The sequence below is a fragment of the Lissotriton helveticus genome, chromosome 5_1 (assembly GCF_964261635.1).
Source record: "Lissotriton helveticus chromosome 5_1, aLisHel1.1, whole genome shotgun sequence".
Taxonomy (NCBI): domain Eukaryota; kingdom Metazoa; phylum Chordata; class Amphibia; order Caudata; family Salamandridae; genus Lissotriton; species Lissotriton helveticus.
Window position 1 is genome coordinate 57,232,598 of NC_136065.1, and position 24,562 is coordinate 57,257,159.

At 46.4% G+C, this 24,562-nt stretch overlaps 1 protein-coding gene across 1 annotated transcript in view; it reads right to left on the minus strand.

The window, feature by feature from the left end:
- The window catches only part of LOC144752947 (butyrophilin subfamily 1 member A1-like), a 455,251-nt gene that overhangs the window by 255,241 nt on the left and 175,448 nt on the right, over positions 1 to 24,562 (minus strand). Inside the window, exon 4 of the mRNA XM_078640757.1 lies at positions 22,497 to 22,775. Coding sequence (XP_078496883.1) covers positions 22,497 to 22,775 — 279 coding nt within the window. The remainder of the gene's footprint in view (positions 1 to 22,496; positions 22,776 to 24,562) is intronic.

The window sequence follows — 24,562 nt, forward strand, 5'->3', positions numbered from 1 at the left end:
GCCCCAACAGACTGAAGTCCAGTCCTTCCTTTAGACACATGGCTATAAGAAGAAATAGTGGTGGTGGTGGGTGGATTGATAGTTTGAGTATTCACTGATCTGCAAGCAGGATGGTCTTTGTCTGTCACTTCGCGTGCTGCGGACTGCTGCCTGCCAGGCCTAGGCAAACCTCTTTAGTAGTCTGTTTATTGAGTTACATAGGAACTTTCTAAGTCAACGGTCCGCAAATCAGGCAATACGAATAACGTAGTATACCACATGAGATAGATCCCGTGGAATAGTTGTCTATCTATTTGCTATTTCTCCAAAATATTTTGTTATTGTTCTTTTGAAATGTTTGATTTCGTTGACAAATCTCATCCATGTTTTCTGGTCTTTCTTTCTTTCATGTTGTACATCAGCTCCTACCAAGGGCAAGAGGAGTCGGACACAGGAGGAGGAGGGTGCTGTTCAGGAGGATGCAGGCCAGGATCGGGCAGGCGAGGGCTCCTTTGCTGGCCCCAGTAAGTTTTAATTTTAATAAAGAGTACCTATTTTTTCCTAGTGTTCCTCATTCGATTTTTTCTAAATCGTCTTTGATCTTCTTGTAGACTGGATATAAATTCTTATCCTGCCTCGAATATGACTCCCTGTGGTATTACTAGATTATTCTTATTAGTCTGTCTGTGTAGCTAACTAAGATTGGACATTTGGCAATTCCATTGGACTCCCATTCTATTCAGCAATAGCTCTATGCACTGTCTCCTTACTGACTAGATAGTGTGGCAGAGTCATTTAGCTCCCGAAGTCACCGATGATTGATCCCCAATGATCTTTAGATTATCCTACGCAGGACAAGAGTACGGACGGAGTCACAGTCAAGAAGAATCAGAGGCACTCATGCTTGCAAAAATTCCAAAACCTTTAGCTCATCCACTCTAGTCTGGAGGACCAAAAACCACAGAGTCTATTTAAGTTTCAAGGCTTTATTAAAAGTAAACACATTTATTAAAATCAACTTTGTCATAAAACTATTTAACTGAAAACGGAAAAGTGCTTAGTGCTGACGATTAATTGGACACATTTCTTGTGGTCGAGCCGAGCTCTCACCTGGTTTGAACTTGATCCTGGTCGTGTTCTTAGAAGTCAAGCTTCTGTCTGTTAGGAGAAAAAGTGGTGCGTGTTAAAAATAAAAAGCAAGCATTCATCAGTTGTGCATAAAAGTGCAGCAAGGCAACAGCCTTCTCTGGAAAAAGGGACATTTTTACTTTAGAGTAGACAGTCACAAATTATTACATTGTATTCTGTTTTTTTAACATTTCTTTATTACTCCTAGACCAAATATTATATAGTAGTGAGTGGTGTATTCTAACATTCTTAAATGTACTTTGTAGGTGGAACATCTGGTGGCGGGGCCAGCGCGGAGGTGGCGGTGTTGGGCGAGGACTCGGAGGACTCTGGGGAGGATGCGGTGCAAGAGCCGGCGGACGGTCCTGTGGGGGTTCGCACGGTGGTGGCGGGAACAGGTAAGCTATATATTCCTTACTTATTGAGATTGAAGACTGCATAGTGTGCTTTCTGCACGGGTGTATTACAAATCAACCAAGTAGTAGCCTCCTCGAAATGTACTCCGACTTAGCTGTGAAGTTTTTGGTGAGAAGAATCCCAATAAGATCTTAGATGAACGTGATGGATGGGATGAACGAAAAGCGAAAGAAGGGTGTAAGTAAGTGGGACGCGAAATTTTATGATGGCTGGCAAAGAAGAACGATATGTGTTTGCTTGGCCCCCGAGGTGGCTGGGAAGGAAAGAATATGGTATGGTGCATGGCTGGGTCAATGATGAAGCAAGGATGGGTGGAAGGACAGCAGCCTGGGTGGGTGAAACAGAAACTGTATGTGTGCGTATACTTTGAATGAATGGATGCCTGGAGCATGGTATTCTCTGACTCTTAGATAGCACATGTGTATCTAGAGAGAGTAGATGGTCGCTGGATGAACTAAGTGTTACCTTGAAGAGCATGTACCACCGCACCCGCACGTCCGTTCCAGTGTAGGGAAGGCAAGGAAAAGAAATTGTAAATGTGTCCAATACTACCATGAATAGTAGCAGTACTTTGTATTGCAACTGCAAGCACAGCATATATCCGGTTATTACGGTGGACACTCCGTACCTCTCTTAATAACTTTAGTTTAGTTGTAGTACGTCATTCATGTGTGGGTGTATCACTGTTCACTCAATATTAAGCAAAGCACCTAAAGTCATCCCATATGTCATCAAATACGTCCCATGTGAAGTGATAGATAATCAAATTATTTAGCTTCTTCATTTTCCTTTTCTAGTACTCATTTGCACTGTAGGGTGAAAGGTAAATTAATTAAGCAGTAGCCCTTGTAACAGAGTATTCTCAGTGCCACCCGTAATAGAAAAGTAATAGCTTCACCACCTGCATGTACTGGACCGGTACAGTAACGCAAGTCTGTCTCACTCATCATGGTGTGCAACTGTTTTTCTCGGGTGCAAGTTCACTGTGCTGCCATTCTGCCGGCTTGCATAAGATAACGTACCAATTTTCCTAAACAAGAGAGAAGAAGAAGAATAAGACTGGTGTACTGTCATAGTCGACTGTAATGGAAGTCCATAGTGGTCGTAGAATTTGTTCATTAAACTACCACTAATGTTAGAGCAAGGATGCAGAAGTGGGAGGTTACATAGATACTGTCCTCAATAGTTATGTACTGTGCTTTCAATTTGCTACTTGTACTGTGACCCAACTTTCGGCTCAATCACTTTGTGTTATTAATGCTAAGGAGCATTGGTTACAGACTATGTCTTTCTTTCTTCATATAGTTGCTCCTTCCAAATCGACATCACGGAGGGAGCAGGCTCGAATGCCCCGGCAACGGAGGCTGGATGCCACTGTCGCCGAATATCGGCGGCTGGTGGCCCTGGAGGAGGAGGAGGACACGCAGTCGACCAGTGCAACCACAACATCCTCGACTGGGACAGCTGCATATTCCTCCGTGACCCCACGGGCCGCCAGCATGCGCAGTGCTCCAGCGGTACGGAGCCGGGCTAACAAAGCCAACCGCCACCGCCAAGCAGCAGAAAGACCAGCTGCCCCCCACAGGAGCTGCAAGGCACGCCAACGCCACCTAGGAGTCCGAATGTCCTACCTGGAGCAGGAGGTCCATAACTATAAGAACTTGGTGGAGGGCCTCCGCTTCGAGCTTGCCACCCTTCGCAAGGAGTATGATGCCCATGCCGCAAAATGCACCAGCACCCTCCAGTAGTGGAGTGTCCCTTGCCCTTTTTTTAGAGACTTTTGGGGGGTGGGATTTGGGAGTTGGGTTCTTTTTGGGACTTTTCAAAGACAATCGTTGGGGTTAGGGAGGGTCTTGAGGGAGATTATTTTGTTAGGGCTACATAAATATACATTTTGAAACTTTATCTGACCATACCTGTTTTTTACTGCTTTTCAGTCTGGTGGGTGGGGGACGGGGGTGTAACAGTAAATTTGTTTTCCTGAACAGTAGTAGGACTTTAGTAGTACTACCGTCAATCTCTCGTCTAGCCCTAATACTCCATTATACTACCTCCCACCAAACGCTTATCTTACCTGTAATTTGTGTTAGAAATTAGGGCTCGGCCCAGGGCTGGCTCCACGTGAAATGGGGATTAACGTTGGCAATCCTGGGCGGGTGAAATTTCCTCATTGCGGTGGTACTAGTGGTGTGACACAGTGGCAGTTGCATGCCTATGGAAAAAAAGAAAACGAAACCTGGTTTGTCCTTACTGTAGCATTACAACGGTTACGGTACGATCAAGAATATAGCAGGTGACAGTACACTAGAACAGTGCCATAATGTAGCCTAACAAATGGTAAAGTATTTGCTTGCAAGTATAACTAGTACTTGCGTTGAATTTATTTGACATTGGCTCCTACTACTAGAAGAAATAGTACTGAAGCTGAGTAAGTCTAGAAGATATCCTCGTATTCCTTCACCAGCCTGTTGCTATGACCTTATCCTCCCCAGCAAGTGTGTGGAATTATTGATGTCATTTTAGTCAGACATCAAGCAAAACAACACAGCCCGGGGGAAGAGGGTTAGGGTTTGGAAAATGGATGGGAATGGGGGTTTCTTTTTGGGTAGGTTTTGTTGAGAGAAGAAAAACAAAGCACAGCCTGGACAAACAATAATTGAAGATAAAGAAATCTTTGGGTACAAACTAAAGCTAAGCACATGCAGTCACACTCATAGAAGAAAACAATGGATACTGTATCTGTATTCTGTATGTTGTTGGAGTTGTCCTGTTGAATTTGGTAAGTAAGTTGCATGCAGCAAACAATTCCTCTGATTAGCGGCACTCCTCCATTCCAGCTGACGCTTCATCCATCAATGTTGGTGACCACTGACAGAAGACACCCTGTCCACTGCCTGCCTGGCGGATGTTGACTGAAACCCGGCCTGTAATTATTGAACGGAAAACAGGAAGTGCTATTACAATACCACTGATAAATAAATAAAAGGTATGTACGCTGTGTGGTGCAAAAAGTCACACTTTGATTTCCCTAATAGACAGTACAATATTTTTGAAATTGCGTGCTCTGTCTGAGTCACCTTTTTAAGGATAAATAAGTATGGCCAAAATATTATAGCGGATCTTTCCCCTCAAGGTAGGTGTACTGTAAACTGTGTTTTAGAACACAATTTGACCTTCCCAGCAATGCTCCCACCAAGACCCTTACTAAAGCCAGTCGCAAAAATGTAGAAGACCCCCAATCAGATCTCCAAAAACGATGCCTAGCAGAAAAAATGGTGACAAAACGTACTTTGAAAGTAACAGTAGGCCCAAATACACCCTTACCGACCGTGGATTGTATTCAAACCACTTGCAAGCAAGCAAAAGTATGCATAGACAGCATCGCTCCAACAATGCTCTAAAACCCCAGAACTGCGTTGCAATAGAACACCCCGAAACACATGCAATCCTGCTGCTAGGGCTAACCCTAACGAACCCTAACTTACAAAAAGTGCCAAAAGGTGTTTCCTTATGGATTTTGTCCAAAACACTTCTATCCGGTATTAGACCTTCCCAGGAATGCCCCAGCCAAGACCCGCAAACCCACCCGCAAAAAAGCACGCGACAACACCCCCAAACAGCGAAAAAGCTAAATCTCATACTTACAATATCTCTCGGCCTTCGGTCCAAACGCGCTGTGCAGCTAGGTCATCATCATCAATCATCATAACTCCTGTTTTCCACCACAGATTTCCTGAAAAGCAAATGCAATCAAGATTAGACTGTCGCAGCAGTGCTTCGACAGAGACCCCTGCCGCAACCCACCCACGAACAGCAGGAAGCCCCCCAAAACGCTACATTGAGCAAGATGTCAGAAGAAATAGCAAAAAAAAGGCTTTTCCTTAAGGATTTTGTCCAAAACACTTCTATCCGGTATTAGACCTTCCCAGGAATGCCCCAGCCAAGACCCGCCAACCCACCCGCAAAAAAGCACGCGACAACACCCCCAAACAGCGAAAAAGCTAAATCTCATACTTACAATATCTCTCGGCCTTCGGTCCAAACGCGCTGTGCAGCTAGGTCATCATCAATCATCATAACTCCTGTTTTCCACCACGGATTTCCTGAAAAGCAAATGCAATCAAGATTAGACTGTCGCAGCAGTGCTCCCAGACCCCAAAACTCACCCACAAACACCCGGAACCCCGCCAAAGAGCACCTCAAAGGCAAGCAAGTCAGCAAAAACGGCAAGAAATTTCCACCTCATATTTGGTCCAAAACACTTTTATCCATTATTAGAGCTTCACAGCAATGGGCCCAAATCCGTCAACTCACCCGCAAAGAAGTAGAACACCCCCACAAGTGCTGAGTCTTTCTTCATTGGGCGTAATCCAGCACTCTGCTTTGAGGGAAATCGCAGTCTGGAGGAGGAGGATAGAGGAGCATGTTCTTCAGAACTTGTGAACCTGAGGAATGTAGACTGCGGCACCTTCAAATCAATAAGCAAACAAGTGAAGACAGTTCTGCTGATGGTCTTGTTTTTGGGATTAGGTGAATAAAGTTTGAATTAAATTAACTGTGCAAAACAAAGAAAGAGAGACACACAGGAATAAAAGTGAATAAGGACGAAAAAGAAAGTTATTGATTCATTGTCTCATTTTCAGGGCTCGGTGTCAGGGAATAAGAAGAAGATTTCGTCATCATACTCTGCGAATTCAGGCAGGATGAGGTCAGTGCCACCGAACAGAGAACAAATCCCCTCATCTACGTTGCCGTCCTCCTCGTCTTCATGCGGCGTGCTTTCTCGTACTTTGTAATCTGGTGGTATGAGGTGCTGATTCATCTTGATCATTGTCAGCCGCTCCACATTTTTGGGCGAGAGGCGGCTCCGTTTGGGAGTTACAATGCCACCAGCAGCACTGAAAACACGTTCAGAAGACACACTTGCGAGTGGGCAAGACAAATAGTTTATAGCCAGGTTGGAGAGCTGTGGCCACAATTGTTTTTTGCCATGCCAATACTGCAATGGCTCATCATTAAGAAAGACCTCTGTTGAGTCATTCAGATAGTCCTGCACCATCGACTCAAGGTCATCAACGGTTCCTCCACTTTGCTTACTTTTTGCTGTGCCTGTGACATTTTTTCGAGAACCATACCCAAGCAAACTTAGCCAATCCTCTACAGCAGCCACTGTTACTGTTGTGTGTGGTGCAGATGATCCAGTTGCCGGTGTCTTTAACGGCTGAGAGGTCACTTGTGCCCTAGCCACAGGTGCAGAAGTGGATTCTTGTGACTGGGGATGGCCTGCTGATGCTGATGCTGATGTACTGCCTTCTCCTTCAATAACCTGCCGTTCTTTTTCAAACCTCTTGGCTGACCAGGCTAGCCAATGTTTGTACTTTTGAACATCTTCATCAGTAAAAGGAAAGAATGCTTCGCCTGCCAGCGCCTTTTTGTAGCGTGGATCCAGAATAGTAGCACAAATGTAATGCTGTTCTGACTTGATCTTTTGAAGACGTTCATCACCACGTAGGCGCTCTAATAATTTCTCAGACAAAATAAAAGGGTCTTTTTTTTTTTACATCTTTTTCAAACTCAGAAGACACCGCCATCAGTTGGTGCTCCAGCATGCACAACAATGGGATAGCTTTTCCCAAATTACAGTCCTCCTGGCTGACTGCACGCGTGAAGAACTCAAAAGGACGAAGCATGTCTGTCAGGCTTTTAACTATGTCCCATGCGCCGCACCCATCCGCAGGTCCTCCTTCTGAGATGTACCCTCTGTTAAGAAATAGTGATCGAGTACCGTATACTGCTCATACAGACGCTCAAGCATGTAGAAGGTTGAGTTCCAACGTGTTGCCACCTCCTGGATGAGTGCTTTCACTGGTATTCGACTTTGAAGTAGCAGCCTCCTTAGATGCTTCCGGGCCTTAAAAGAATGGCTGAAATGGTTGCACATTTTGCCGCAGGTGGCCATTACCGCGAACGCTGCACTGTCTCTATCACTCAAGAATTTTTGAACTACCAGGTTGATACAGTGCGCCAAACACGGCACTCTGAAATAGCCACCCAGCGACATGGCCTTAACTACATTGGCGCCATTATCCGTGGAAACATAACCAATCTGGCGTTTTTTTGGGGATAGCATTTTCGAGACCTTTTTGTTAAACTCGTCCAAAATGTTTTGGGATGTGTGACTTTTCTCCAAGCCAAACATGGCTAGTGTTGCATGTTTCCAAGCAGCTTTGAAAACTTGGTCCGGGTCAACACCTGCGTTTAGCTTTGCTTTAACACCTGAAAAAGAGACCCACTGTGCAGTGATGCACATGTAATCAGCGCCTGCGCCACTGGTCCACATGTCTGTTGTCAGATGTATTGTGTGAACAGCACTCTTCTGCAAAGCTGCCCCAATCGCCTCCAGCACATCTTCATGTAGTGCTGGAACCGCAACTCTGGCAAAATAGAACCGGCTAGGAACCTTCCATTTAGGGCAGAGCGTTGCCACTAATTCTAGAAAACCTACCGCTTCTACAAAAGAAAAAGGGAGAAGGTCCACAGCTAGCATTTTAGCCAGCTTAGTGTTATACAGACGCGTCAGTGGGTGGTTGCGTTCATATGGCACGTCTGAAGAAAACATGGTTCTAATGTTGCCCTGGACCAAGCATTTACGGGCTGATAATGACTTCGTTGACCCAATTTTGCTCGCTGGTGAACTTTTGTGCGTTGGTGTCTCACTCGCTCCAACACTCTTAGTGTGCCTCACATTGGGTGTGCTGCTGACAGGGGTACTGGGTGTAAGGGAAGTGTTTGACACGTCTTCTTCCTCCTCGTCATCATCAGATGCAACATCAACGTTTTCTTGACTTCCAATTCGGGCTTCCTTGATCGCATCTAGGTGCGCAAACCATTGGACAGTGTGCTGTCTCCTAAGATGACCTCTCTGGCCTCCGGTACCATAGTTGGTACCTGACTTACCACGACTAACTGCAAGCTTACAAAGGGTACAAATGGCAAACTTTGGATTTTTTTGACAAACAGTAAAGAAGTCCCAAACTGGGGACTTGAAGTATCTGTGGGGCCTGGAGGAGGCGGCGATACTGGTGGTGGTGGTCATGAAGCTAATGCCAGATGAAGTGGAGGATCTGGATTGCCCAACTTTTGTACGTTGTGCACTTTCAACGCAACTAATTAAGGTCGAGGTGGATGGAGGTCCCTTCTTGCCAGAAAGAAATATGGAAGTGGTACGAGTTGGTGTACTACTTAACTCCAATGATTGTGGTGTTGTTTCCACTGCCTCCTCGTCGACAACATCATCATCACGCTCAGCAGCTTTTCGGGCTAGGGTCAAAATGTCTGTTTGCTGCATGCCCGCTGGAGCTGCAGTGACCTTTATGATGACTGGGTCGTTGTTGTCAGAGTCTTCATCAGCAGCAGTATCCGCCACTTCTTGTTGAGCCTCATCATCACACTCCATAACTCTGAGACTTTGGACAAGCTTCCTTTTACGCTCAACTACCTTTGTCAGATCATGGTGTGCCTCACTCTCAGGCAGTGGTGCTGGTTCCCAATTTTGATCCGTATCATCAGAAGGAGGTGTGCTTGAAGAAGATGTAGACACCACCCTTGATCTCTTCCTTGCTAGGGGTGTGGAAGATGAATGATCATCAGGAGGAGTGTCTTCCTCAAATGATACCTCGCCTTGATTGTCGATTTCCTGATGTGCCCCTACTTCGGGAGGAACAACTATTGTGGGCACTTGTGACCCTCCATGCACCTCTGCTTGCGAATCTCCTTGCGCTGCCTCTCCTTCCACATGTACTTGGGCTTGTACTTGCACATGTGATTGTTGTTGCGGCTGTGGTTGTTCAACACTCGTCAGATGAGCTACAACAACCTGTGTTGATTGAGGGACATTGCTGCTGCTTTCTTGCGATGAGCCAACATCACTGGTCGATGGTGATTGAAGAACTATACTGGCTGCCTCTGCAGCACTCAAGGGCTTGGACTTAAGTTGGCGTGGTGGTGGTGGTGGCACTGAGCCCAATGGAGCGGGGGTGCTGCTGCCAGCTTGGTCCCCAGCAGATCCAGCTGCTGCTGCAGGCATACTTTTTTATTTACTCCCAAAAAAAGGGGCGGGCGGCACACCAGTCTCCTTGGTAACTTGCTTCTTTTGCTCCTTACTGGCACCTTTCTTGCTAGAGGAGCTACGGGTTACTTTTTTTGGGGCCATCTTCTTCAGAGCAGGTCAGAACAGCAGGCAGCAGTTGCACGAGTTGCAGAGTTGTCTGTGTCCAGACGTGACGTCGCGTGACGTTATGCTGCACACACACACCGCTGCAGGACTTCTTCCTGGCACTGGTGGTTCTCTTGAGTCTTGTGCACCTAAAAGCAATGGAAGACAGAGGAACATCATTTCAGTTATACACCCCAAAAAATCGACAAAACACAGAAAAATCAGCACAATCCCATGCCATCCATGATGTTTACATTGAAGACACCCCACAGAAAGACTAGGGACATGCAAGTATGCACCACTCACTACCCCTGGGCATAATGGATGAAAAGTAGGCAAAATAAGTGCAGGCCTCAGACACTGCCTCTCTTCAAAATGGCCCCTTACACCCCAAGCCAGTCCACATCAACAGTACACCCCAAAAAACACAGAAAAACAGCCAAAAATCACCACAAACCAATGCCATCCAGGATGTTTACATTAAAGAGAGTGAGACCACACTACAGGCACACTCAGTCCATGCACCACTACCCCTTGGCAAAAGGCCCCACCAGCAGCCCCAAAAAAACGACAAAAAACAATAAAATCAGCACAATCCCAGCCCATCCATGGCCTCAATGGTGTTTAAATTCAAGAAGACACCCCTCAGAAACACTAGGCCCATGCAACACTCACTACCCCTGGGCATAATGGATGAAAAGTAGGCAAAATAAGTGCAGGCCTCAGACACTGCCTCTCTTCAAAATGGCCCCTTACATCCCAAGCCAGTCCACATCAACAGTACACCCCAAAAAACACAGAAAAACTGCCAAAAATCACCACAAACCAATGCCATCCAGGATGTTTACATTAAAGAGAGTGAGACCACACTACAGGCACACTCAGTCCATGCACCACTACCCCTGGGCAAAAGGCCACACCAGCAGCCCCCAAAAAACGACAAAAACACAAAAAACAGCACAATCCCAGCCCATCCATGGTCTCAATGGTGTTTAAATTCAAGAGGACACCCCACAGAAAGACTAGGCCCATGCAACACTCACCACCCCTAGGCAAAGGGCCCCACCAGCAGCCCCAAAAAAACGACAAAAAACAATAAAATCAGCACAATCCCAGCCCATCCATGGCCTCAATGGTGTTTAAATTCAAGAAGACACCCCTCAGAAACACTAGGCCCATGCAACACTCACTACCTCTGGGCATAATGGATGAAAAGTAGGCAAAATAAGTGCAGGCCTCAGACACTGCCTCTCTTCAAAATGGCCCCTTACACCCCAAGCACATGTTGCCTGTACTAGCCAGCACTCAAGATGGCCACCACCACCACCCACATGGCCAGTCCACATCAACAGTACACCCCAAAAAACACAGAAAAACAGCCAAAAATCACCACAATCCAATGCCATCCAGGATGTTTACATTAAAGAGAGTGAGACCACACTACAGGCACACTCAGTCCATGCACCACTACCCCTGGGCAAAAGGCCACACCAGCAGCCCCCAAAAAACGACAAAAAACAGCACAATCCCAGCCCATCCATGGCCTCAATGATGTTTAAATTCAAGAAGACACCCCTCAGAAACACTAGGCCCATGCAACACTCACTACCCCTGGGCATAATGGATGAAAAGTAGGCAAAATAAGTGCAGGCCTCAGACACTGTCTCTCTTCAAAATGGCCCCTTACACCCCAAGCACATGTTGCCTGTACCAGCCAGCACTCAAGATGGCCACCACCACCACCCACATGGCCAGTCCACATCAACAGTACACCCCCAAAAAACAGAAAACCAGCCAGAATCACCACAATCCAATGCCATCCATGATGTTTACATTAAAGAGAGTGAGACCACACCACAGGCACACTCAGTCCATACACCACCACCCCTGGGCAAAAGGCCACACCAGCAGCCCCCAAAAAACGACAAAAAACAATAAAAACAGCACAATCCCAGCCCATCCATGGCCTCAATGGTGTTTAAATTCAAGAGGACACCCCACAGAAAGACTAGGCCCATGCAACACTCACCACCCCTAGGCAAAGGGCCCCACCAGAAGCCCCAATAAAACGACAAAAAACAATAACATCAGCACAATCCCAGCCCATCCATGGCCTCAATGGTGTTTAAATTCAAGAAGACACCCCTCAGAAACACTAGGCCCATGCAACACTCACTACCCCTGGGCATAATGGATGAAAAGTAGGCAAAATAAGTGCAGGCCTCAGACACTGCCTCTCTTCAAAATGGCCCCTTACACCCCAAGCACATGTTGCCTGTACCAGCCAGCACTCAAGATGGCCACCACCACCACCCACATGGCCAGTCCACATCAACAGTACACCCCCAAAAAACAGAAAACCAGCCAGAAATCACCACAATCCAATGCCATCCATGATGTTTACATTGAAGAGAGTGAGACCACACCACAGGCACACTCAGTCCATGCACCACCACCCCTGGGCAAAAGGCCACACCAGCAGCCCCCAAAAAACGACAAAAAACAATAAAATAAGCACAATCCCAGCCCATCCATGGCCTCAATGATGTTTAAATTCAAGAAGACACCCCACAGAAAGACTAGGCCCATGCAACACTCACCACCCCTGGGCAAAGGGCCACACCAGCAGGCCCAAAAAAACGACAAAAATCAGCACAATCCCAGCCCATCTATGGCCTCAATGGTGTTTAAATTCAACAAAACAGTTGTATCATGCACCCCTAACCAACCCTGGTCCTACTGGATACTGTGGCTACCCACAATATAATTTATTTAATGTTCTGAAAAAGTTCCCAAATTGTACTTGCAGCAACTGTAATGCCCCAAACAAACTTACTTGTGAAAGTTGATTTCTAATCCAAAAGTGATCCAAAGACAGTCAAAAAGGCCTCAAATCCAAATATCCAGCAGCACCCACAAAAAGTAATCCTTCCAGCTCAAGATCCAAATGAAAGTGACCAGGAGATGGACAAAGCACTGGGAGGAGCCTGCTGGACAGGAACAGGAAGTTGGAGACTGTGGGGCACTTCCTTCCTCCCCCCCCCAAAAATGGACTCCTTGCAAAAAAAAAAAGGCCATGCAAATGTCAACCTGAGGAGTGATTCTGATAAAAATCATAATTTTCTGAAGGTTTATCCTGTTTGCTGGTGATTTTCTTGTGCAGAATTGCAAAATCTCTATTTCGCGAGTGCGAGATTGTTCCTTTCCGCCGCAACTACGTGTTCGCAATTACGAACTCTCGCGAGGTGTGCTGTGCAAGGTGGCAAGCCGCGATTACGTATTCACGGGCGCCAAACTCCCGCGGGATCACGCAGCAAGATCCAAAATGGCGCGGCACTCGCAAAATATGATCGAGAAAAACAACTCGCCAAACGCTTAATGACGGAAAGTGAACGCCGTGCACCGCGCCGCGCGCCTCAACCAAGCAAAAAATCCGCCGCGAGCGGATTCACGGATTTTCGACAAATTCGCGAGAGTTCGCGGATTGCGAATTTGCCGAAAATCCGAAAAATCCGCGATCGGAGCGGATTTTACGCCCATGCTTAATCTGCACAAGAGGTGAAATCATTGGATTTCCCATCATCCATCAGTACAGGAAGTGACATCTCTCCTCCCTTCTCCCAGAACTACTTAATGGCGGTTGCAGCACCAAAGACAATCCTGTCTGCACCCATCTGTACTTGGACAGCACTTCCCATCTCTTGCCACTACCCTTTTGTGACTCTCTGTGCATTCAACCTTGAACAACCCTCCCTCTACACACTGCTGCCTCACTGTACCACACAATACCACAGAAGATTTTCATGTGTTTCCTGCATGTTTTCATGCACTTACCCACACCCAACTCTCATTTTATCTGCACCAACAGCATCCAACACCACACACTCTCGCACTTGCACTAACACTTACACAACACTCCTCACTTGTACGCATTCTCCTCAACAAACAATTAATCACAAACATGCTAGAGAGATCTAGGACCTGAAGGACAACACCCATACCTACTTATCCTCATGGAAACCTGACTGAGCCCTGAATCCACACCTGACATAAACACAGCCACCCTTCTCCGTGTACAAGACCCCCAGGCAAGAAAAATGACACGGAATGGCCATCATCCAAAGAGCACCATTAGTTGTACCACCTCCATAGACACGCCATCCTCCATCATGAAATAACTGTTGTTCAAAATCCACATCACAGCCAACTTCACCCTAAGCTTTATTCTCATGTACAGACCAGCTGGACTACACACCAACTTCACTGACTCCATCACGGACATCATTGCACCACTCTCCCTCGACACTTACATCCTACTAACATACCTAAACTTCTGGATGACCACAACAACCCCAACACAAAAGCACTGGCTGAAGACCTTGGCAGCCTGGGCCTCACCCAACATGTAAAGGGACCTACTTACGTCACCGGACATCTCCTGGCCCCTATTTTCACCACCTTCAACAAAGTCAGAGTTACTGAACCAACACCAGTCTCCTGTCCAGACTGCGCTCATCAAGTTCCGCAATCCTGTCCTGGTCCAATACACATGCACCACCACCAGACCAGAATGAAACCGGTCCTCGGAAGCTTGTTTCCGGTCCAGGGAAGGCATGGCTTGGCAGTTCGGGCTGGACTGTTCCCATGAGGCACAGGGTCAGACTGATTTGCATATAGCCATGTCTGAACTAGGGTGGCAGAGTGGGCTAAAGAACGGTGATGGATTAAACCCAGATCTTTTGACTGGGTGTGAGTGTTTGATTGATTCAGATGCTCCGTCCATCACCACCCCCTTTTGTACCGCTTTTGGCCGCCATAAGTGTGGCAGGGTATGCTCAGACGTGAGTCCCTTGCTCACTTTGCCACTGGATTCAAGCAAGCCGGGCTGACGACGGCTGGAATGCCAGAAACCGGTCCTCGGTAGCTTGTTTCCGGTCCAGGGAAGGCATGGCTTGGCATTTCGGGGTGGACTGTTCCCATGAGGCACAGGGTCAGACTGATTTGCATATAGCCATGTCTGAACTGGGGTGGCAGAGTGGTCTAAATAACGGTGATGGATTAAATCCAGATCTTTTGACTGGGTGTGAGTGTTTGATTGATTCAGATGCTCCGTCCATCACCACCCCCTTTTGTACCGCTTTTGGCTGCCATAAGTGTGGCAGGGTATGCTCAGACGTGAGTCCCTTGCTCACTTTGCCACTGGATTCAAGCAAGCCGGGCTGAAGATGGCTGGAATGCCAGAAACCGGTCCTCGGAAGCTTGTTTCCGGACCAGGGAAGGCATGGCTTGGCAGTTCGGGCTGGACTGTTCCCATGAGGCACAGGGTCAGTCTGATTCGCATATAGCCATGTCTGAACTGGGGTGGCAGAGTGGGCTAAAGAACGGTGATGGATTAAACCCAGATCTTTTGACTGGGTGTGAGTGTTTGATTGATTCAGATGCTCCGTCCATCACCACCCCCTTTTGTACTGCTTTTGGCCGCCATAAGTGTGGCAGGGTATGCTCAGACGTGAGTCCCTTGCTCACTTTGCCACTGGATTCAAGCAAGCCGGGCTCAAGACGGCTGGAATGCCAGAAACCGGTCCTCGGAAGCTTGTTTCCGGTCCAGGGAAGACATGGCTTGGCAGTTCGGGCTGGACTGTTCCCATGAGGCACAGGGTCAGACTGATTTGCATATAGCCATGTCTGAACTGGGGTGGCAGAGAGGGTTAAAGAACGGTGATGGATTAAACCCAGATCTTTTGACTTGGTGTGAGTATTTGATTGATTCAGATGCTCCGTCCATCACCACCCCCTTTTGTACTGCTTTTGGCCGCCATAAGTGTGGCAGGGTATGCTCAGACGTGAGTCCATTGCTCACTTTGCCACTGGATTCAAGCAAGCCGGGCTGAAGACGGCGGGAATGCCAGAAACCGGTCCTTGGAAGCTTGTTTCCGGTCCAGGGAAGGCATGGCTTGGCAGTTCGGGCTGAACTGCTCCCATGAGGCACAGAGTCAGACTGATTTGCATATAGCCATGTCTGAACTGGGGTGGCAGAGTGGGCTAAAGAACGGTGATGGATTAAACCCAGATCTTTTGACTGGGTGTGAGTGTTTGATTGATTCAGACGCTCCGTCCATCACCACCCCCTTTTGTACCGCAGTCTGCAGAAATTAGAACATTATCATCTGAACATAGCAACAGCCTTCTCAAAGCCGTCAAGACGGTCAACAATTGGATCACCTTCTGCCCCTGTCAAACAACAGTTGGTATACAGAGAAATTCAGACTGATGAATCCCCCCTACAAACAGCTGGACAACAATGGACGATGAGCCAAGTCCATACAGGTTGGAGCACATTCAAATCTGCTCTGGGATGCTGCCACCAAATGGTCCAGACCATCACATCCACTGCTCTGGTGGAGCACATCAAAGCCAGCACCAACAGAATCAAAGAAATCTTAACCATTGTGAAGGATTTTAATTCACCAGCGGCCTCCTCCAACTCGATCACCACTTCAAGGCAATCTGCAACAAGCTCTCTCAATCCTTCAGCAACAAAGTAACTGGCATTTACAGAAACTTCAACACGCCACTGGACCCAAAAGACCTAGCCAACACCTCCCGATCTTATTGATAAAACCAACGCTAACCTCATGGCCCATCATAACCCCATAAGAAACCGCTACCACCATGAAGTCCATCCACATAGGGTCCCATCAGACCCCTGCCCCACCACACCTACTCCAAAGAACTGAAACCCATCAGTGCCATGCTCACACCCGTTCTGAATGTCTCCACCTTTTCCACAATCTTCCCAGTTGCTAGGAAGCACTAAACTGTCCTCCCACTGCTGAAGAAACCAACTCCAGACCCTTCAACACTCGCCAATTGCAGGCCAGTCTCCCTGCTACCATTCCCGGACAAGGTGTTAGAGAATATCATAAACAGATGCCTCACTGAATACCTCAATAACCACCAACTCCTCAACACCCCTCAGTCTAATTTCAGATACAACCACAACGTGGAAACTGCCCTCACTGCCACCACAATAACATCCTCATGACTCTGTACACAGGAGACCTTGAGGCACAGATGTCTCAGGCCTGGGACCACTTCTGTATATATGTGGTGAGAGGTATCTGATATAGTGATCTCTAGGTACCTGCCTTTTCGGGATCTTAGTTTAATTTTAAATTGATAGTCTAGAGGACGGGATGGTTGAAGGGGGACTGCAGGGAGATGGAGGATCTATATGAGGGAGGAACGTTCAAGACAATCGCGGAGGCCAGACAAAAATATATGGTTGGACCAGGCCATTTATTGACCTTTGCTAAATTGAAAGCGCGTAGGTGCTGGACAGGTTTCCTAGTTGATCTCCAGAATCAAACCATTAACACCATAGAAGAATTACTTAGATTTATGGTACAAGGTGATGGTGTGAAATAGGACATATCCTCCCTTGACAATACAAGCTAAATGAGAGCATGGTGTTGGCAACCCATTTACAGAACCTAAGGGGGAGAGGATACTGGGAAACCATAAAAAGGTGTCTAGTAATGCTAGGTTTTGTCTCATACAGTTTATTATTCTTCAATGTTGATATATAACCCCGTGTACACTTATTAAACTCTACTCAGCGTAGACAGGGGAATGTCCTAGATGCAGACAGCCTGCATCTTACCTACTGCATACCGTATGGACATGGTATTGCTGCTGGCAAAGTGCAGAATAATGAGCCACCAGACTCAGCCTGGAGGTACCTCCAGAAAGATGTGTTTTTTTGCTCAAGAAATATAGCTCTGAATAGTATGTACTGATGATTGGGCTCCCGAAGATATTTAAGTCTGCCGTGTATGGCGCATACCCTATCAGAAAAGGACCTAGAGCCGCCACTGATATTGACTTCGAGTTAGGTGTCCCACTCAGGTGGTCTACCCTCCCGAGCTGACTTTTCAAGGGGTCAGAGTCGGTGCTTTACGTGACAGGGCTCTGCTGCTGATTGGACAAGCATTTGACAGGCACCTACTTGCTAGTTTATACTGGGATCTCTGCCTAGTTATTGTTTTTTATAAGATATTTTATTGATTTTTTTTTACTTTAAATGCGCATCAGCAACCATTGATACTTGAAAGAATTGACAAATGACAGAGGATACAGGTAGCATCTGCCCAACATGTGACACATTTGTATATTGCACCTGTTCCATAAATGTTACTCATTAGCAGTTTTAGAGTGATTAAGCCCATGTCCCCAACCTTTAACATGCTTCTCTGGACAACCTCTTGAGTTATATGCAAATTGTTCTGCCTTGGCACAATAGCCATTCCATGAGTCCACTCAGTCAAAGACAGGCTTATGCGGATTTCTAATGCTGTGCTTTGTCTCTCTTGCCTATGAGAAAGTGCTTGGCTACCTGGCTTGCCTTTTGCTTCTTCATTCATCCATCAAACATAGCAATACCATTCTGGGTTCTGGTAGTATTTGCCTGTTGACAAACTGTGATGAGGTATCGCCTATTCGGGTTCCAGTATTGTTGTATAATTGGGCAATTCCGTATAATATGGAAGAAAGTTCCCTGGTCCACCCCATAGCGCAAAGAGCATGGATCTAGACCCGGTCTCATCATGCTCAGTCTTGTGGGTCTGTAGTATACCCTATGTTAGTATTTAATTTGTATCAAGTGACCCTCATATGGACACAGTGAGCCATTTTGGTCTCTACCCAGTCACTCTGCTCCAGGACACCCGCATCCTCCTCCCATTGTTTCTTGATTGCCGACTTGGGGTCTGGAGTGTTGATTACTAGCATTGAAGACATCTGGAGATCCATTTGCTGTCTAGCCTAGCCATCAAAATGCATTCCTCTTGGAAGGTCTTTGAGCTGTCTTGGTGTATTTCTAGTGCATGATCTAACTGTAAGTAATGTTCTAATTGTGTTTTCTGTATATTGTATGTGTCTGTTAGCTTTTTGTCACTTGACCCAAAGCTATCGGGTATCAGAGCACTTTATATGAGCACCAGTTACTTACACAAGGATACATTCATTTTTGTTAGGCATGGGAAGATTAAGTGATTTGTCCAGAATCACAGGATGTTGAGTGTTATTGCCGAGATTCAAACCCGGTTCCCCAAATTTGAGATTGACCGCCCTAGCGATTAGGTTAGATCATCTTAGTTGTTAAGATATGAGTAGAGTAGAGTAGAGAGGTTGCCTCCCAGCTTTGAGATCCCAATGACATCCCATTAATGGAAATTCTCTACTTGTGCTGTATGTAGGAACACTTCCTAGTCCATAGTGGTGTTTCTGCACACTATGCCACTTAATCCATCTCTGTTACTGGTGCCAGCTAGTCAAGGATGTTTGGTTCACAGGACTGACTGACTGACTGAGTTACTTATTGAGCGAGGCGTTTTGGCACTAAGGAGTGTGCAGGGACGGCAGCTAGCAGGTTCAGGGATGAGTGAAGAGCCAGATTTTTATTTCTGTTCTTTAAAGCGACCTGCTGGGTTTAAGTCTCAAATGTACAGGAAGGGAATTCCATAACTTCGCTGCGAAGAAGGAGAAGCGTTTCCCTCCCCATCTTGCTTTTTTAATCTTTGAAAGGTGTACCAATCCAGAAACAGAAGATCTTAGGAGGCGCAACGGTACATAGCGAGGAAACAAGGATTGCACATCCTTTGCCCCTCCTTCAAATAGGGCTTTATGTACAAGGCAAAGTGCCTTGAAATCAACCCGGTGTCTCACTGGAAGCCAGTGGAGTTGCTTGATTCTAGCAGAGGTAGTATGGTGTTTGGATAGCATGAGTAGTATTCGTGCTGCGGCATTTTGAATCGATTGGAATTTGGAGAATTGGGCTGCACCTGCTCCCAAATAAAGAACATTGCAGTAATAAATTCTCGATAAGACCATGGCTCCTACCAACGTTTTTCTCAGGGAGAAAGGGATGAACGGGAGGATCCTTTTTAGGACTTTCAGCAAGAAAAAACAGGCTGAAGAGACTTGGTTAATCTGTGGTGCCAGGGTTAGATCTTTATTGATCTTATTCAGCAGTACCGGGCAAGTACCGGCTACAGATGGCCAGCATAATTGGCTCCGGACCAGTGATTTCTGTCAAATTCTACCAACTCTGTTTTTTCCGCATTCAGTTTTACGAAGTTGGAATTCATCCAGGATATCAATGCGGAGAGACATTTGCAAAACCGGGCAGCTGTTGCATCCACGGTTTGTGCTACGGACACCACTAGCTGGGTGTCATCCGCGTACAACACAAGCATGAAACCATAGCTTTTTATGAGTCTAGCCAGGAGGGGAACATACATATTGAATAACATCAGGGATAGGGCCAATCCCTGGGGAACTTCACCAGGGAGGGTAAACTCTTCAGACTGAAGGGCATCCCAGAGTAATAGTTGTTCCCTGGATGACAAAAAAGAGGTAAGAAGGGCTAGTGCTTTCCCACTGATGCCAACATTCTGCAGCCTTTGAACTAGTACCGCATGGTTTACGATGTCAAAGGCTGCTGTCAGATCGAGCAATATAAGAGCGGCCCTTCCACCACTGTCCATCACCTTCAGATCTCCTCTGTTGCCATAATCAAGGCTGATTCATTGGAATGCAAAGATCTAGAGCCATGTTGGGTAGAGTCACGGATGTTGTTTAAATCCAGGTATGCTGTCAATTCAGTGTTCATAGCCTTCTCCAGAATTTTGGTGGGTAGAGGTAGGTAGAAGATGGGATGGTAGTTTTTCTCCTCGAGGGGATCAAGTTTAGTTTTTTTTAAGAGCAGAAAGATACTGTCCTCTTTCCAGATCTGCAGAAAGATCCCTGAGTTTGCAGTTTGGTTTAGTAATGGAGTCAGGGAAGCGCTAACCTCCTCTGGGACCAGCTGTGATATGTGTGGGGGGCAAGGATTCAAAGGGACCACAATTTGGTCTTCAGCAGGAGATCAGCCATTTTTTCTTCTCCTAAAACTGAAAATCACGTTAGGCTACAGTGAGAGGCCTTGTCCTCTTGTATCTCCAAATAGTTACTCCCAGACACATCTGCTGCTTTCAGAAGTTCATTATAGACGGTCTGGACTTTATTTTGAAAAAATCTGGCCAATTTGTTCACAAACTTTTGATCTGGAGTGAACGTGGTGTCACGAGAACACCTCGTCAGAGCAGTAGCAAGTTTAAATAGTTATTATGAGGAGTTTGTGGCCTCCTGAGTTTTGCCAGTAAAATAAGCTGTTTTGGCTTGTTTTATGTCATTCTTATATTTCTCTAAGGATGCACAGTAGTCTTTCCTATGTGCCATGTTGTATTCGGATCTCCAAGTGTGTTTATTTTGCTGAATTTGACTTTAACTTAAGTTTCCGCCGAATACCAGGGAGACCAGACTAGATTTCTTCGGAAGGGCTTCATCACTTTCGGTGCCAGCGTATTTGCTGCCCGGGTAAGCCAGCTATCAAAATTAATTGCAGCCTGGTTGGAGTCAGGAGGGAGGGAGGGCATTCTGTTTATAAGGGCCATAACGTGGGTTAAAGACCCCATACCTCTCAAGACCATAATTGCTATGGCTATCACAAGGTCAGCTCTTTGTGCAAACAGCCATTCATTAATTGTTGCCACCTGGCTAGCCATCTCATAAAGTTCGATATCAGCGATACCCAGGCCTCTATTGTAGAGAGCTGCAGCAAGATTGTAGGATGCAATCTTCCGAGAATGTCTCACCACCCGTAGAAATGTAACTCTTACTGATTTTAAGGTTTTAAAGAATGATATTGAGATATTGTATGGGAACGTTTGCCACATATTTAGCAGTCGTGCTAGTGATATCATTTTAAACCTAGCCGGTGCGTATCTCTGGTTGGAAGACTTCGTAGACCCCATTTAATACCGTGGGATTTTATGCCCACGTTTTCTGGGCGCATGGGATGTCACTATTTAGCAAACATTTGCGCCTGGGTTTCGATCGCAGAGGAGATTGAAAGGTGAATTTTTGACACACGAGAACCTGGGCTTCTATGGGAATTCACAAAGGCATATTATCACGGCCCCTATCGCCGCTTTAGCAGCAGTTTCCTGCCGCTAAAGCGGCGATAATGTTATCACTCTTCTTAATAATATGGCCCCAAAATCTTTGCAGAGGTCCCTTGAGTTCGTTTGAAAGCTGCATTGAGTTAACATAGCTTCGGTAAAGACTGGAGAGTCTGGAGCTAAAGGTACATAGGTTTGTGTAGGGGGTAGCCTGTGTAATTGAAGTAAACTATCAGAGTGATTCCATTTACCTTCGGAGTCCATTCGGGCCTGGTGGCTGGCACTGGACACTGACGGGCCCAGACGGGCTTGCCTTTGGCGGGTTCATGCTGCATCCTTCCTTCAATGCATCTGGCCCGGGCCGTTAGACAGTGCACTAACAAAAATGGCGGCTCTAGATATTCTGAAGTAGGAAAAAGGCTGGAATGCGGGACTATGTGCATAGAAGCAAAATCTTATTTTAGCTGCTTCCTCCTCCCAATATAGAAGAAGAGCGAATGATTATGGACAGTGTTAAGGTCAAGTACAAATCAAATTCATTTTAAAAGACATAAAATGAGGTAAAAAGCGATCTCATTTTACTACAGAAACTCCCTCGGTTCCCACCTGATGCATAATAAAGTCCTCTATATTATCATTGTTGCTCTAATAAAATGTTTCTGGTTTAAAAGTCGTAGTTATACTACTCCTACATCAATAAGGTACGTAACTTTACACAAATTGTACTTTCAGATGCAATTTGGTCAGCTACTCACCTGTGATATGGACTGTTGACTGCTTCCACTGACTCAGCATGGTGTTTCTAATGCAGCAGGACAGGGCGCTGGGATGACCATTGAAAATATAAGTCACCTTAACGTGAAACAGGAGGCTGCCATCCATAGCCTTCACTTCCGTGGATGAGGATATATTATTCCCGTTTTCATCTTTCCACTGTGCTTCTGGCTCAGGATACCAGCCCGCAGATTCACACACTATTGGGATTGCTCCATTTTGTAAGTCATCCAGATAGATTTGCAGCTTGGAGCCCATACCTGGAAATGAATCAATAGGCATGGTGAAGGTTAGGTGTGAACTTACTGCAGTGAATGGCAGATGGTTGAGACTTAGGGTCTGATTAAGAAGGCGGACCCATCGTCTCCTACAGTGGGCTACCCGCCTACAAGGCGGCGGTCCAACAGGGTGTATTACAATGCAGCCGCCACCAGAGCAGCCACACTCACCATAGATTACATTGCGGCGGGTGCTGCTGGATGCAGCACCCGCCACAGTGTAAAAAATTCACTTTTTAAATTTTCATGCACTACGTGGTAGGGACCATGCGGTGCCTGCCACATGGTACAGGAAAATGTAGGGGGCACCTTAGATGTCCCCAACCCCAAAACTAAAGTGCCTGAGTGAAAGGGGGGCCCCCTTTGGGCCCCCAAAGTCCATCTCCGCCAGCCTTTTCATGGCGGGTGAACTGCCATGGAAAGGCTGGCGGGATGGACTGTTGTAATCCCAATGGCTCTAGGAGAATACGAGGGCCTCCCGAGGACCGTCCGGCTGTCAGATACTTGGCGGTAGGAGGATCCGACTGCCCTGGTACTGCCCGCCATCATAATATAGCGGGCAGAAAATGGCCTCAGGATGGTTCACCGCCATCGTTATGACCCCCTAAGTACTTAAAGACGTACTCATGTCACGGTTGGTGTACATTTTCAAATAGGAGTAGTGATATCAAATGAAGTGGTGCTGAAATACCTGTTGTGCGTTAGTTGACTGCGTATAGTCCTCCCCACTTGAAATTGTATTTTTTTTATTGCCTGTCCTTATGGACGCTACTCAAAGCTTCATCTGCAAAAGGCACTCTGATGCCTTGGATCATTTACGGCTTGCCCTGAGATTGAAATATTGTTGATATGTGAAATGTCACAACATGCAAGGCCCTTAGGTCACATTGCCCTAGTCATGCTAATGTGCATTGTCTTTTTGTCAACATTAGTACATGGTGCTTTGTAGCAGTTTATCCCTAAAAATGTGTCCATGTAAAATACACAGAGGTGTAAGTCTCAAGACATCAACTGGCAGTCAACAGCAGTGAGCATCATGTTAGGGTGCATTGAGATATGTGTGGTGTGCACTTCCATGCCACTGATGCATCTATAAATCGGTTATCAATGTTCAGCAGTAGTTGTGCTGCAGTACCAACATAGGCGGGTGTAAGGATATAAGGTCAATTGTCATGTTTCAGTTTTTAATTGTGGTGTTTTGTGAACTCAAACTTCAAGTGGGAGAAACACAACAGAATTGGATTTAAGGCTCTCTTAACTAAAGACATGTAGGTGTGTATACACACAATAGGATGTGATGTTGAAATATTGACACATGCACAGCAATTTGGCAGTATCAACGCATCATGGAGCATCAACATCCAAAAAACATGTATCAATACATCAATCAATCAATCATTCAATCAGGGGTTTAGAAAGTGCGGTACTCACCCATGAGGGTCTCGAGGCACTGGGGGTGGAGGGGGGAGCAGCTCCGGTTCAGTCGAAGAGCCAGGTCTTGAGGTTCTTCCTGAAGGTGTGCAGGGTCAGAGTGCGCCTGATGTTAGCTGGGAGCTTGTTCCAGGTCTTGGCTGCGATATAGGAGAAGGCTTCCGCATGCTCCGTTTCTGTGGATGCAGGGGGTCTCTGCCAGGGCTAGATCGGTGGAGCAGAGGTTCCTTTTGGGTACATGGAAGGAGACTCTTTTGTTGAGGTACTTGGGTCTGATGTTGTGGAGGGATTTGTAGGTGTGGGCGAGAAGTTTGAAGATTACTCTCTTCTTGAAGGGG